The 14,523-nt window shown below is 49.5% G+C and overlaps 1 protein-coding gene across 2 annotated transcripts in view; it reads left to right on the top strand.

The window, feature by feature from the left end:
* Positions 1-14,523, top strand: part of RSPO4 (R-spondin 4) — a 42,590-nt gene that overhangs the window by 21,104 nt on the left and 6,963 nt on the right. For both annotated transcript variants that reach the window (XM_011943411.1, XM_011943410.1), the window contains exons 2-3: positions 13,261-13,449; positions 14,082-14,222. In XM_011943411.1, the coding sequence (XP_011798801.1) occupies positions 13,261-13,449; positions 14,082-14,222 (330 nt within the window). The remainder of the gene's footprint in view (positions 1-13,260; positions 13,450-14,081; positions 14,223-14,523) is intronic.

The following is a 14,523-nucleotide window of genomic DNA, read 5'->3' on the forward strand; positions in this document are numbered from 1 at the left end:
GTGCAGTGGTGCAATCTTGGCTTATGCAACCTCCGCCTCCTAGATTCAAGTGATTCTCAAGCCTCAGCCTCCTGAGTAGCTGGGATTACAGGTGTGCACCACCACGCCCAGCTAATTTTTGTATTTTTAGTAGAGATGGGGTTTTGCCATGTTGGCTAGACTGGTCTCGAACTCTGACCCTCCTATGATCTACCTGCCTCAGCCTCCCAAAGTGCTGGGATTACAGGTATGAGCCACTCTGCCCAGTCAGGTTGCCCCTTTTGAGTATCACTCCCATTGTCCCCCTCCACGTTCATCATCAGACCAACAGGGTAAGGCAGTGTGACACAGTAGAATGAGCCTGGGGTCTTCATCAGCTGTGGTTTTAAATCTAACTCCACCACTTAGAGTTGTTGGTCTCTGAGCCTTCGCTTCCTGAGCTGTAAAATGAGGAATGATAATAGCATCTCCCTCCTCGCTTCTTAAAGTGGGTTCTCGGGCCAGCACCCCGGCCCCATTCCAGAACTTTAGCATCAAAATCCACATTTTAACCCAAGATCCCTGAGTTAAATTCCTTTGTGTGCATATTACAGTTTGGGAAGCCCTGGCTGACCTCACAGGGCAGTTTTTGAAGATCTCCGAGTTCATGCATGTACAACCCTGGGCACACCATACACGTTAAAACAACTGCATGTGTCGACAGGCGACAGCACCTCTTGTTTTTCATAAGCAGCCTCAGGTGATTCTGATGTGGGTTGAAATCTGAGATCACCACTGGCCATGAAATCAACAAATGTGAGTTTGAACCTCGGTTTTACCACCACCCTCTCCACCCCTGCGACCAGCCCATATAGGTCAATGTCTAAAGAGGATTCTGGCCAGAATGTCCAGCAGTGGCTGCAACTTAGCAGGTAATTTTTCTGCATCCTCCCCAAGTCCCAGTTGCGAGGCAAGAGACTCACTCCTGAAGAATTTGAGAGATAGAGTGGGCATTTCATCCCCTGATTGAACACACACCTATTGATCTGCTCACTGTCTGTTGGGTGCGAGGGGAGGATGGATGAGGAATGCAGAGGGGGCAGGGTCAGTCCTGGGGCAGCCTGCACTGCCACCATTTGGCCAATTTCCTGTCTCAGGTGAGGTCAAGTGGACACTGAAGAAGGCCTCAGCACAGCACTGGCAACTTAGCAAGGCCTCAGTAGGTAAGGGACTCTGCATGGAGGACTGAGGAGGCGCACGGGGATATGTTGAGTATCCAGGCTGCAGTGTAGCCTCAAGGATAACCCTCAGGTTCAGAGTCACACTGCCTGGGTTTGAATATCTGCTCCACTTCTTATTAAGTGACCTCAGGCAAGCAGCATAATTGCTCTGAACCTCAGTTTCCTCCTCTCTGAAATGGGTGTGATAATAGTACTTGAATCAGTTTTGCAGCCCCTCTTTGCGGAATGGTAAGCAGCTATAAAAGAAATAATTGGTTAAGTGAGAAGGCAGGTACTGCATAGTTGGTCCAGTATGCCATGGCTCATCTCTGCCTTCCTGGAACTCATCTTTCACTGGTGGGAAAGAGACAACAGCACTTGCCAAATTTAGACCCTATCAGGTGGGGATAAATGGCACGAAGAACATAGCAACGTGGGAGAGGAGTAGGGTGTGGATGTGGTGCTGCTGCAGGCAGGAGGTCTGGGGGGATCACAGGGAAGGGGTGTTCTGTGAAAGGGCTGTATACGCAAGGCAACCCCAAATGCAGAAGGAGCTGAGAAACCAAAGAATGAGGCAGACAATTCCAATTTGTTGGTAAAGGGTTATTAGTTGGGGAACTTATGAACAGAGCAAGATCTTGGGCAGCCTCAAGATAGGTAGATCTCCGAGCTGTAACCCCCCAGACCCAGGGCTTATATATCTTGGGGAGAAAGGTATATAGGCATGCTCTGAGAGAAGTGCACAGGTGACTGGCACTGTGCTATGGGCGTCGTAGCCTATGATTCCTGCAGCAGCATCAAGGTTTGTTTTAGAGGAAAAGTGAAATCCGCAGCAAATAAGTGTTTCTGCATACAGAGTAATGCTTCATCTAGACATCTTGGAGGTATTACTGGACTCAAGGTTAGTCAGGAGTCGACGTGGCAGATTAGCATCTAAGAAGGAATCACTCTTGTCCCCACAAGGAAACATTTGAGGGAGGAAGCCTTGTGGGTGAATGTGGGAAGGGCATTCCAGACAAAAGGAAGAGCAAGTGCAAAGGCCCTGTGGTGGGAGTGGTCTTGGCAGCTGGGGAACGTGGAGTATGAGGCCAGCATAGCCAGAGAAGGTGAGTGGTAGAGAAAGAGGGCAGGAGCAGGGAAGCGGGTGGGAGCAGGGAAGGTGGAGAGAAGTATTCCCGGACATATTTCAGAAGTAGAACTGACCGGATTCCTGATGTGCCAATGGTAGGATATGGAGGAGAGAAAAGAGACGAGGATGCTGCTGAAGTCTTCAGCCCTGAGTGGAGTAGCCATTGACTAAAATGGACAGGAGAAGGAGGTTTGGAGGACAAAGGATGAAAAGTTTCCATATTGGTTGTGTGCCTATTCTTACTGTATTTTGAGAGTCTTATCTATCAGCCCCTTAGGTGTCCTGTATTGGCACCTTGGCAGGGATTTGCCATCTGCTCCTTGCTCAAGCCCCGCCCTTTCTACCAACTGAGTACAATGTCATCTTGTGCTCACCTCTCTTAGAAACCTTTCCTCCATCTACACAAACTAGTCCTACCCCTGGCCTCAGCTTCTGTCCCTACATCTGCCTCCCTAGAAAACCACCCCTGATGTCTCCAGTCTCTGGACTCTCACTCCCACCCTGCCTGGGTCCTTCACTTGGCTCTGAGCCCTGCTCGACGGAGGTCATTGGCTTTCTCCACATTTGTATGGGCCTGGTCCTCCCAAATAGGCTGTGTGCACCCTAAGAGCAGTTTTTGAGAACCTTTATTGAGCCACCGTTCATGCATTCATTTAAGAAATAATGAATGGGCATAATGGGTATAATCATAAATGGGTAGTTAATGGGCACCTACAATGTGCAGGGCTGTGGGGATTTAAAGGTGAGCAAGCCAAGCTGGGCCCAGCTCTTAAGGGAGCATCTCGCATGAATCAAGTAGTAACGGAGTGCTCGTTCATCTGCTGTGAGCTGTGCTAAGCACTTTGCGTGGATGAGTTCATGGCATCCCCACAACTGCCTGGGAGGTGGTTGCTACTATTGTCCCCATTTCACAGAAGAGAAGACCAAAGCTCAGAACAGTAAAGCCACTTGCCCAATATCACCCGGCTAGGAAGTGGTGGTTTGTCAGGCCCCAAAGCCACGGCAACCACAACATTCTGCTGAATGTTCCGCCCTACTGGTCCCCCCACCTCCTGAGTGCTGAGAAGGGTCCAGTGGGCTAGCAACCTCTAGCCCTGATTCCAGGGAGTCTCTAAGCTGGGAGTCATCTCCATGGCCCACCCCCTTGCTAGGGATGGTGCAATCCACCCCCAGGCAGAAATGTGCTGGGGGATCTTCTGAGCAAGCCTCCAGTGGTGGCGATTGCCTCCCATATGTGGAGGCCTGAGTGGGCAGGCGGGTGCCCAGATGTTGTTTATTTCCCTTGGTCATTGGTAACATGCGTCCTGCACTGCCAGGCGGACATTGGAGGATGCACTGCCCAGCACTGTCTGTGTGGGGCCCTCCTGCATGGTTCTGGGTCCTTCCCAAGGACAGAGCAGGGTCCTCAGCAGGGTCTGGCCCTCCTCAGTCTCACTGCCTTGGGGCAGGGGGTAGTGGTGTCTTGCTGTCCTTCCCCATCCTTCTTACCCCCCGGGAGTCCTCCAGGACAGCTGTATTAAATCCTTAGTTCACCATGACATGATGTTCTCATGCAAGACATACTTCCCGGAGCACACCCCAATTATGAAGAAACTCTACCCCCAAAAATGTTGGCATCAAAACCAAAAGCTCTGCACTGATTGTCAAAGCAGTTCCAGGACCACAAATGCCAACACGGGCAGGATGGGTGGTGATAATAATGGTAGTAACAGTGATGTCATGGAGACCCACCCGAGTGTCAGCCATGCCCAGGCCCCCACAGCACACCTGGGAGGTCAGCCAGGAGGATTCCTGTTTTACAGATGAGAAAACTGAAGCACAGAGAGGTTAAGGCACTGGTTCAAGGTCACATGGCAAGGGTAAGGGGCAGAGCTGAAATTTCAATCCAACCAGTCTGGCTCCTAACCCTGTTTCACACTAGTAGGTCTCAAAGTGTGGGCCCAGGCCCAGCAAAGGTCAGCATCACCTGGGAATCTGTTAGCAATGTGGATTCTCAGGCCCTGCCTAGACCTACTGAATCAGCAGCTCTAAGGTAAGGCCCAGCAGCCTGTGTTTTTAACAGGCCCTCTAGGTGAATCTGATGCGTGTCCAGGTTTGAGAACCCCTGCTCTACATTGTGTTCTACTGTGAGTGAGTGAAGTGGGTGTTAAGAGGTAGCTCAAGGAAGAGAATGTAGGGCAGCTGACCTTTGCCCTCAGTATCTGGAATACAACAGAGAGGGGTAGGGTCTGCAGTAACCTGGGGAGCATGTGCCTTATTTATGTAACTCTAACCACTCACTGCCCTGTGACAGCAGACCCAGTGTTGGCAGATGTTCTAACTTTTTCCAAAGAAGTTCAAATTCCCGCTTTTTGATGTGAAATCTCTTGATTTTTTTAAATGCTAGAAATCTATCCAAATTAGTCTTGTTTTTAAAAAATGTACGGGGCTAGAGTTTCTGGCTTGCGTATTAAGGAAATTTCAATGACAGACTCACTGTGGGCTGCTGAGGACACGAGCTTGCATAGGAGAAGGTAACATTTTCAGGGCCCCAGATGTCACCCTGCACTTTTTGACCCCCTCAGGGAAGTTCTGCAGAGTGAAGGCAGATGGAAGGCATGATATGGCAGAGATGACCCTAAATTCACTCAAAACCCTGAAATGGAAAAAAAATACAGCAATCACTTGCACATGTTGAGCCGTTGACTCCTGTTGAAACAAGGTGCTTAGGGCAGTTCTCAGGATATGGGTGACTCTGAGCTTAGGGACCCTTGTTTGAAGAACACAGGTTATTCCCTGTTCCCAAAAGAAAGAATAAGCCTGCCCTTCACCTAGGACCAAAGCTGCTGGCTAATATCTGTGCCCTGAGCACGTCACCATCCAGAGGGCAAAAGACCATGTCCCTGGACCCTGCTGGCCTTCTTCCAGCCTCACCAACATCTCTGCCTTCTTTTTGCTCACCTGGGAAAGAGGAGAAGGGTCCAGATGTTGGTTGACAGTCCCACTATGTGTCACGATGGTGAGGGAACGGGGAGGGAACCTAGGTTTACAGAGGAGCACCTACTATGTGCCAGCACTTGCTGGTTTGCACGTCCCTCATAACAAGTCACGTGGAGGTAGGAATTGCTGCCACAATTTTTCAGATGGGGAAACTGAGTCCCACAGAGAGGAGGGGACTTGTTCAATGAGTGATGGGGCCAGGATATCAATCTGGGAACCTGCATCATTATACATCTTTAGATTTTTAAGTCCCTTGAGGGCAAAAAACACATCATTCTCGATATAATAATGGTATTAATTATGAGATGCCTGCTGCAGGTGGTCTGAGCTAACAGGTTTTCATGTACCATCTCCTTTAATCACAACAGCCCTCCAAGATAAGCCTTATTATTCCCATTTACAGCTGGAAAAACACAGCTCCCCCGAAGCTCATAACCATTGAGTCCCAGCAATGGACCTGACCCAGAATAGGGGCTCAGTAATTGTTTGTTGAGTGAATGGGTGAATGAATGAATGGATCACTGAACCATGGGTTAATGCATGCATTCAGAGTTGTCATAAGCCTTTATCATTTTGCAAACTGTCAAATCTGGTGTGTTTGATTGCACTGTCATTCTCCATAAAATGGACATCCAAGTCTGGACTCATCCCTCGGGTGCTTGGGGAAACATGGAGTGACTCAGATTTCATTCTAAGCCTTCCCAGCTGCTGGAGCAACACAGGGCCATGCTTTTGTGGCCTACTGGTGTTTTGACTGAGGGAGGATGGTCTTGATTATGGGAGACGTTTGTTAATGGAAATTACATGGGGTGCCTGCCATCCACTGTGATGTCCCAAGAAAACTTGGGGAGGTTGCAATTAGAGCTTAAATGCTTTTAAAATGTGCATCTCGGCTGGGAGAGGACGGCGACGGAGGCCGAGATGTGTAGAAGGACCCAGGGGGTTTCAAAGTGTGCTCCCTGGAACCTCAGTGTCCCCTGGAGCACCAGGGTGATCAGGTTGGGTAGGTGGTGCTCCAGGCTCCTCATCCGTGCCAAAGCAGAGCTGCTCCGCCGTGATCTGTTTGCTATCTAGTGAGCTACTTCCATTTTTATTGTAGTTTGACAGAAGAAAACTAGCTCAAGTGAAAAAGTCACTTTATTTGGAGCTATGGGACAAGCCAAGCTTTGGGAAGGACTGGGAGGCAGTGAGAAACTTTTTCTGTCTTAAGGAGCCCATGAGGTTCTGGTTGCCACTTCTCTCTCTGCATCTGATTTATTTTTCTCTCTCTACTTCTATATCAGTCGGGAATCATTTGGTTGCAAGTGACGGAAAACCTAACTCAATGTGACTTGAGAAAAGAGAATTTATGGATCCCCAGGGTGGATCCACATGCACAGATGACTCTTTTTGGTCTTTGTCTGTGTCTCCTGGCTCTGCTTCTGCTGTGTGGCCTCCATTCTCCAGAAGCTCTTCCCTCATGTGGCACCCATCAGCTCTGATCTATATCCTCCTAGATCCAAAGAGAGGAAAGGAAAACACACATCTCCACACACATCTGTTGACCTCAGCAAAAACCCCAAGACTAGCTCTTGTGGGGATGCGCGCCTGTGTCTGAACCTACAACCACTGTAGTCAAGGGGACCTGATGCTCTGATTGGCCAAGCCCAGGTTAAGTGCATCTGGGTGGAGATGGCAGCACATGAACCTCAAAGCCAGACAGTGCAGAGGAGCGGGGCCTCTGTTAGCTAGTGCCCACCAAGGCTTGTCACACATATGCATCGGAACACGCTATCCTCCCACCTGCAGATAGCCTTAGGTCAAGGCCAGCCCAGACCATTGTCCATCAGCCTAGAGAGAGAAGGTCTAATTGGCCCATTCTGGAAGAGACAGCTATTGGCTAGGGTCAGAGTCATGCCCTACAAACATGATTACTGGGGCCAGTTCTCAGGGAAAAGAGACTGTGAACAGGGAAGACACTTCCAAAATTCCTGTTACATTTATTTTGGACTTGTTAAAGTGCACATTCCTGGCCCAAAGCAGACACTTTACAAGCCTCTCTGGAGATCGTTATGCACAGTCAAGTTTAAGAACCATCGTTTGGATCTTTCTAGAGCAGCACTGTACAGACTCTTGTCATCACTGATGATTCACAAAGTGAACATTCAAGTGCCTACACCCATGACTTTAGGGTAGGGGGTAGAGAGAGGCAATAGCACTGCTTTTCTAATGAGTTACAGAGACATGATGAAACACCAGACAGGCTGTCAGAAGTCGAAAAGCAAGAGGTGCCATTACAACATAGAGGCACAAGAGGGCATCCTAGCCAACTGCCAGGGTCAAGGATGAGGCCGGAAGCAGCCGCTACCCTTCAAAGACTGGGGTGTTGAAGGATGCTGAACACCATCCTGCGAGCCAACACTCTTTGAGGTCTGGGAGGGTCTTTGTTGAGTTCTTTGGCTTTCAGCATATACCCAAACTTTTTCAGGTCAGGAGTTCGAGACCAGCCTGGCCAACATGGTGAAACCCCGTCTCTACTAAAAATACAAAAAAAAAAAATTAGCTGGGCTTGGTGGCGGGTGCCTGTAATCCCAGCTACTCGGGAGGCTGAGGCACAAGAATCGTTTGAACCTGGGAGACGGAGTTTGCAGTGAGCTGAGATCGCACCACTACACTCCAGTCTGGGCAACAGAGTGAGATTCCATCTCAAAAACAAACAAACAACAACAACAACAACAAAAACAAATAGTACTGTAACTCTAACAGAGGACTGAGGCTTCTCTGCAGTTTGGCTGCCTGCCTTTGGGGAAAGCTCCACCCCTTCTGGCCTCAGTGTCCCCAGCGAAACTTCAGGAGTCATGCTGAGTGACCTCTAAGTTCTTCTAAGAGTAGTAAGAGCTTTGCTTTGTCTCCATCTTGACCCCTTATCTCATCCTGCTTTGCTGTCACTTCTGTGGACTTCAGTTCCTCCCTCCAGGTTGTTTGTCCTCTAGGGGTAGGGGCCATGCGCGGCTCACCAGCATGGCCCCAGGCTCTGCCTGACACAGGAGGCCCTGGACAGATGCTGTAAGAGGGCAGCGTGGGGCAGAGTGATGTGGGTCCGCCCCTGCCGATTCTGTGTGACCCTGGACATGTCATTTCACCTCCTTGATTCTCGGTTTTTCTCAGCTGCAAAATGGGCAGCAACACCATGTCAGGGTGTGAGTCTCTGTCCACAGATTCATTTTGCAGGAAATGCTACTTTGTTTTTCTGTAATTTAACATAATTTGCAATTTGAAGTCCTATTCTGCCAGGTGGTAGAGATCACCGCAAGTCAACTGAGGGTCCCCTTGCTCTGTCGCATCTCAGGTCCAGTGGGCTTCCACAGTGCCAAGGCACAGAGCAGGGCACCTTGGTCTCCACAGACATGACTCTGTGCTGCCTTGCGTGGCAGAAGACCCGACATCATCAGTCAGTGTGTGCGTCAGAAAGGCCCAGTGACCTAAACAAGATGGGCAATGCTTTCCTTCCTTCCCCAGGAAAGAATCTCAGCGGTGGGCAGTCCTGGGTTAATACAGCCATGCCAAGCTGTCTTTCTGTAAGATCCCTCTGCCTCCTGGATCTGCCGTGGCTCCACTCTCAAGTCTACAGTCCTGCAGAAGGAAGGGAAAATGGGAGAACAGCGCCAGCATTTCCCAAGGGGCTGCGGAGGGCATGCCTGCTCACATCCCATTGGTCAGAGCATAGGCACATGACCACATATAACTGCAAAGGGCCTGGGAAATGTAGTCTTAGAGGATGTAAACTCTGCTTAATATCAGAGTTCTGGCCAGGCGCTGTGGCTCGGGCCTGTAATCCCAGCACTTTGGGAGCCTGAGACAGGAGGATTGCTTGAGCCTGGGAGTTTGAGACCAACCTGGGAAACATGGCGAAATCATTTCTCTACTTAAAAATACGCAAATTAGCCAGGCATGGTGATGCACGCCTGTAGTCCTAGCAACTAGGGAGACTGAGGAGGGAGGATTGCTTGAGCCCGGGAAGTCCAGGCTGCAGTGAACAAAGGTCGCACCGCTGTACTCCAGCCTGGGGAACAGAGCAAGACCTTGCCTCAAAAAATAAAATAAAAATCAGGGTTCCACTACTGAGGATGAGGGGAGAGTGGACGAGGGGACGACTAACAAAGTGTGCGGAGGCACGAGTCTCCGATGCTCTTGGAACCCAAGTCCCATGTCTTCAGAATTTGTCACCTTCCCCTGCTCAAGACCTCAGCTTGAAGATGGGACAGGGCTTGGGAGGGGAGCTAGTGGGGAAGGAGAAGAAAGAATGTAGACCTCCTCCTGCCCCAGGACACAGTAGAGGCTAAATTCTTTTGTTCTTTATGCATTTTTAGGGTGAACTCTTTCAAACCTAAAGTCAAGAATTTAAAATCATACAATAAACATTTGTGTGCCACGATCCTGAATTCAGTGTTGGTTAGTCTCATGTCTTCTGCTCTGAATACATATTTACAAGTAACAAATGCTACAAAATATTGCTTTGCAGGTCCTTGAACTTTATATAAATGGCTCTTACTATATGATTCACCGTGCACCTTGCTTTTTTCCTCTCAGCCCCATCTTTGAGCTGTGTCCACAATGATAACTGTAGCTACCTCAGTCATTTATCATGGCTGGATTGTGTATGTGGTATCTGGCAGTGGTGTATGAATATACCACAATGTATTTATTCCTTTGGCAGAGGGTTAGCTTTTTGCAGTTGTTTGCTATTAAATAATGCTGCAATAAATATCTTTGTCTCTTTCTACACATATACAAGGGTTTCTCTAGGTCGGTGGTTCTGAGAGCATGATCCCTGGACCAGCAGCATCAGCATCACCTGGGAACCTGTTAGAAATACAAATGCTCAGACCTACAGAATCAGATGTACCAGGGGTGGAACGCAGGGACTTATACTCCAACAAGCTCTCTAGGAGCTGGTGTTGTGCGCCAGAGTTTGAGAACTGCTGCTCTAGGGTATACACCAGAAGCTAATTTGCTACATTTAGAAAAGAGATATCAGGCCAGGCGTCGTGACTCACATCTATAATCCCAACACTTCGGGACCCTGAGGCAGGAAGATCACTTGGGGCCAGATTTCAAGACCAACCTGGGAAACAGAGAGAGACCATCTGTACAAAAAATTTTTTAAATTATCTGGGTATGGTGGCACATGCCTGTAGTCCCAGCTACTTAGGAGGCTGAGGCAGGAGGATTGCTTGAGCCCAGGAGTTTGAGGCTGCAGTGAGCTAGGATCATGCCACTGCACTGGAGCCTGGGTGACAGAGTGAGATCCTGTCAAAAAAAAAAACAAAACATTTTAACACAAAAAAGAAAAGAGACATCTTCAGATTTATTAGATACTGCTAGATTTTTCCCCAAAGTTGACACTCTCATCTAAGGTGAAAAGGTGAAGGTTTCCTTCATTCTTGCCAGTTCTTGGTAGTATCAGAATCTGAATCTTTTGCTGAGTGAGAAGTCTGGATTCTGCTAAATTCTCAGTGGATGTTCTTATCTCTCTGACTCTGGGAATCCCCCTTATAACATCACACTTGCTCTCTGCCCTCAGGTCCCTGCCAGGTATACAGCTCCAGAACACAAAAATCTTTATTCTGCTCTCCTGTTGCAGTTTCTCCTCCCAGGGCAAGAAAATTGAGGGCATTGCCAACTTTGGCTGGGAACAGGATCCCAGGGTACACGTTAGCACCCTGGACCAGTCAGGCTCCTGAGTTATAAGCCACAGAAATAGGGTTATCAGCAGTATGTGGGGCCTCACCGAATCCAAGGAATGGAAGATGAGGTTTGGGGACATAGCAGTACTCATCCGAGAGCTGGAGCAGAAAGGAAGGAACAGAGGGACTGAGGGATGGAAGGGTGAGAGAAAGGCCTCAGCCAGGGCTAGGCAGAGAGCCTGCTCTGTCTCCACCATGAATCCCATTTTTGTGTGACCCTCACTCTTGAGTCCCACTCCCGGGACTGGAGTCACCAGAATGTGTATCTGGCCAGACTTTCGCTAGCTCTCACCTGCTGCCAATTTAAAGAAGAGTCAGACCTCTTTTGGTTTCTGTTCCAGAGGGAAGGTGCCAGGATGTGTTTCTCATCAGGACCTCGCACAATGGGGAATTCCTCTAAAAGGGAGATGGGGCACCAATGGGAAGAGGGGAGTATCTGGGAGCTGGAGAGCTAGGAATGTTTCCTGCCGGGTGGTCTTGGGGCTCAGATGAATCAAGGCGCATAAGCGGATTATTAACCAGTCTGACCCTAATGACATATAAACATGAAACCATTTACTGTTTCCCCAATTGCCGCCTCTCAAAAGCTGCCCTATCCTTTCCTGTCACTTAATGACCCCTGGTCATTTTCTGACTCTCCCCCACCTCCTACTCCTAGTGGTCTTCCCTGATGCCTCTTACTGCTGGGGCACCTCCAAGCAACCAGCCCTCTTGTGTCAGGCAGCAGGAATACCACCTAAGCCTGGCTACTCCCAAGGTGCCCCTTACCACTGAGAAACCCCTCATGTGTGCCGGGAAGGATGTGCAGCCTCTTCTACCACACTCTCCCCCTCAGGTCTGCCCTTCTGTCTCCCGGTCTCCTTTGTCTGCTCAAAGAGGAATGGGAAGGGGGCAGATTCACAGGACTATGGACATGAGTTTATGTCCAAGCAAGACATGAGATGCTGGCACCTTCTTTCTAGCACCCCTTGTCTTTGTAAGTTTCTCTGGCATCTCCTCACTTTGTTGGGAGGGTTGGGAACGGAGGAAAAGTCACAGCACCACAACTCACTTCTTTTTATTTTCTTCTTTTTTGGAAACATGGCTTCATTCTGTCTCTCAGACTTGAGTACAGTTGCACAAACACAGCTCACTGCGGCCTTCCCAGCTCAAGTGATCCTCCTACCTTAGCCTCCCAAGTAGCTGGGACTACAGGTGTGTGCCACCATACCCGGCTAATTTTTGCATTTTTTTTGTAGAGACAGGGACTTGCCATATTGCCCAGGCTGGTCTCAAACTCCTGAACTCAAGCAATCCTCCCACCTTGGCCTCCCAAAGTGCTGGGGTTACAGGCATGAGCCACTGTGCCTGGCCAGGCTGACAGTTCCTAACACCCATGAGTTCCTCCCTGCAAGTATTCAGCTTAATCAGGGTCCTGGGGTGATGGTCAGGGTAACAGAGACTCCTTATGAGCCTGGGAACGGCTCGCTTAAGATTCTAGAGCACTTTCCACCTCTTTTTCCCCGGCTTTGGCTCCTGAGTACCAATTCTGGGGCAACAAAAATTTTTCTCCTTAAATATATTTATCCCATTGCTATTCCTGATGATGGTGGGAGCCCTTGCTGATGGTGACAGTGAGAAATGGAGTATTGTTGAGTATTGTTCAGGAATCCAGCAGGAGGGTGAGGGTCTCACCCCACCCCACTCATGCATGTGCACCCACACACACTCAAAAATACATACTACTTTGGTAAAGATTAAGTTTGCTGGCGAGTCATGGAAAACTCCAAGTAACAGTGATCTAAGCAAGATAGATGTTGATTTCTCTCTCATGTAACAGTCAGCACAGGCAGGCTAGGGCTAGTACAGCACTTCTGCCTTCCTCAGGGACCCAGGTGTTTTTTATCTGATTTTTCCACCGCCTCACAGGACACAGTTTCCACCTCGTGATCTAAAATGGCTGCTTGTGTTCCAGTCATTGTTCACATTCCACGCAACAGAAAGGATGAGGGGATGACAAGGGGCACACCCCTGCCCTTTAAGGCAGCTTTCTTGAAGTGGCACATGCTACTTTACCTTACATCTGATGGGCCAGATTTTTGTCACATGACCATAGTTAGTTGTAAGGGAAGCTGGGAAATGTAGTCTTTTGTTTGGGTGGCCAAGTGCCCAGTAGCTATCCCAATGAGACCTTCTCAGCTGTTCACATATATGGTTTGACCATCTCTCTCTCCCTTTCTCCCTCCTTCTGCCCTGGTCTGGCGGGCAGTGGGCACTGGCCTGGGAGGCAACTGCACAGGCTGTATCATCTGCTCAGAGGAGAATGGCTGTTCCACCTGCCAGCAGAGGCTCTTCCTGTTCATCCGCCGAGAAGGCATCCGCCAGTACGGCAAGTGCCTGCACGACTGTCCCCCTGGCTACTTCGGCATCCGTGGCCAGGAGGTCAACAGGTGCAAAAGTACGTGGCTTCTCCCTTGTTCTATGCTAGTGCTGGGCTCCTAGACACCGCGGGCTTAGATCCCACCCTCTCACCTCAGCACAGACAGCAGGGAAGTAGGTGCATGTTTAAGCCCAGACGCTGAGATACCTGCCTGCATCCAGGCTGGCTCTGCAGCCTAAGGCAAGTCTGCCCCCTCTCAGCCTTAATTAGCACTAACAGAGCAGGGAACTTTCACTTCTACCCTAGTTTGTAGTGTGACCTTAGTCATGTAGCTCACCTTCTCTGGTCCTAGCCCAAATAGGAAAAGGAGTCCTAATTCCAGGCTCTAATTTTTGCTGTAACTTTGGGCAAATCATCACTATTTCTGATGTGAAAAAGAAGCAGGGAGTCCTCACTCCAGCCCTGATTTGCCAGTGGCTTCAAGCAAGTCACTCACTCTCTCTGAGCCTCCCCTCAAATGAGAAAGGGAGTTCTCTTCACATGTAGCCCAGTTTGACCTTGGCCAAGTCTGGGTTTCAAAGGAGATACTGAGTCCTGGTACAAATGCTACCAAGCCTGGAACTACCCAGAGGCCCTCCACCTCGGGCAGACCCAGTGGGCCCCATCCTTGGTAATCTCCCTCACCCAGGGTATCCCTGGCTCTGTTACAGAATGTGGGGCCACTTGTGAGAGCTGCTTCAGCCAGGACTTCTGCATCCGGTGCAAGAGGCGATTTTACTTGTACAAGGGGAAGTGTCTGCCCACCTGCCCGCCAGGCACTTTGGCCCACCAGAACACACGGGAGTGCCAGGGTGAGTGACCTCCCATCCCTGACCCTGCCCCCCACGGCCCTGGAGTAGGGGCTTGGTGAGAGGTGTTGGGGGCCTGGAAGAAATCCCAGTAGAATGCCATATGGTTAGGGGAGGCCGAGCACCACCGTGTCAGCTGCACCAGATACCTACACATAGTGACTGCGTTACACTAGAGCCAACGTAACCACCATTACTATGATTACTACTGCGGCCAACATTGGCATCGATATTAATGCCAAGGGAATCAGCAGAGTGCAGAAGAAGAGCACTGATTTTTGTTTGTTTGTTTGCTTGTTTTGTT

This window comes from Colobus angolensis, unplaced genomic scaffold (genome assembly GCF_000951035.1).
Source record: "Colobus angolensis palliatus isolate OR3802 unplaced genomic scaffold, Cang.pa_1.0 Scaffold219, whole genome shotgun sequence".
Classification (NCBI taxonomy): domain Eukaryota; kingdom Metazoa; phylum Chordata; class Mammalia; order Primates; family Cercopithecidae; genus Colobus; species Colobus angolensis.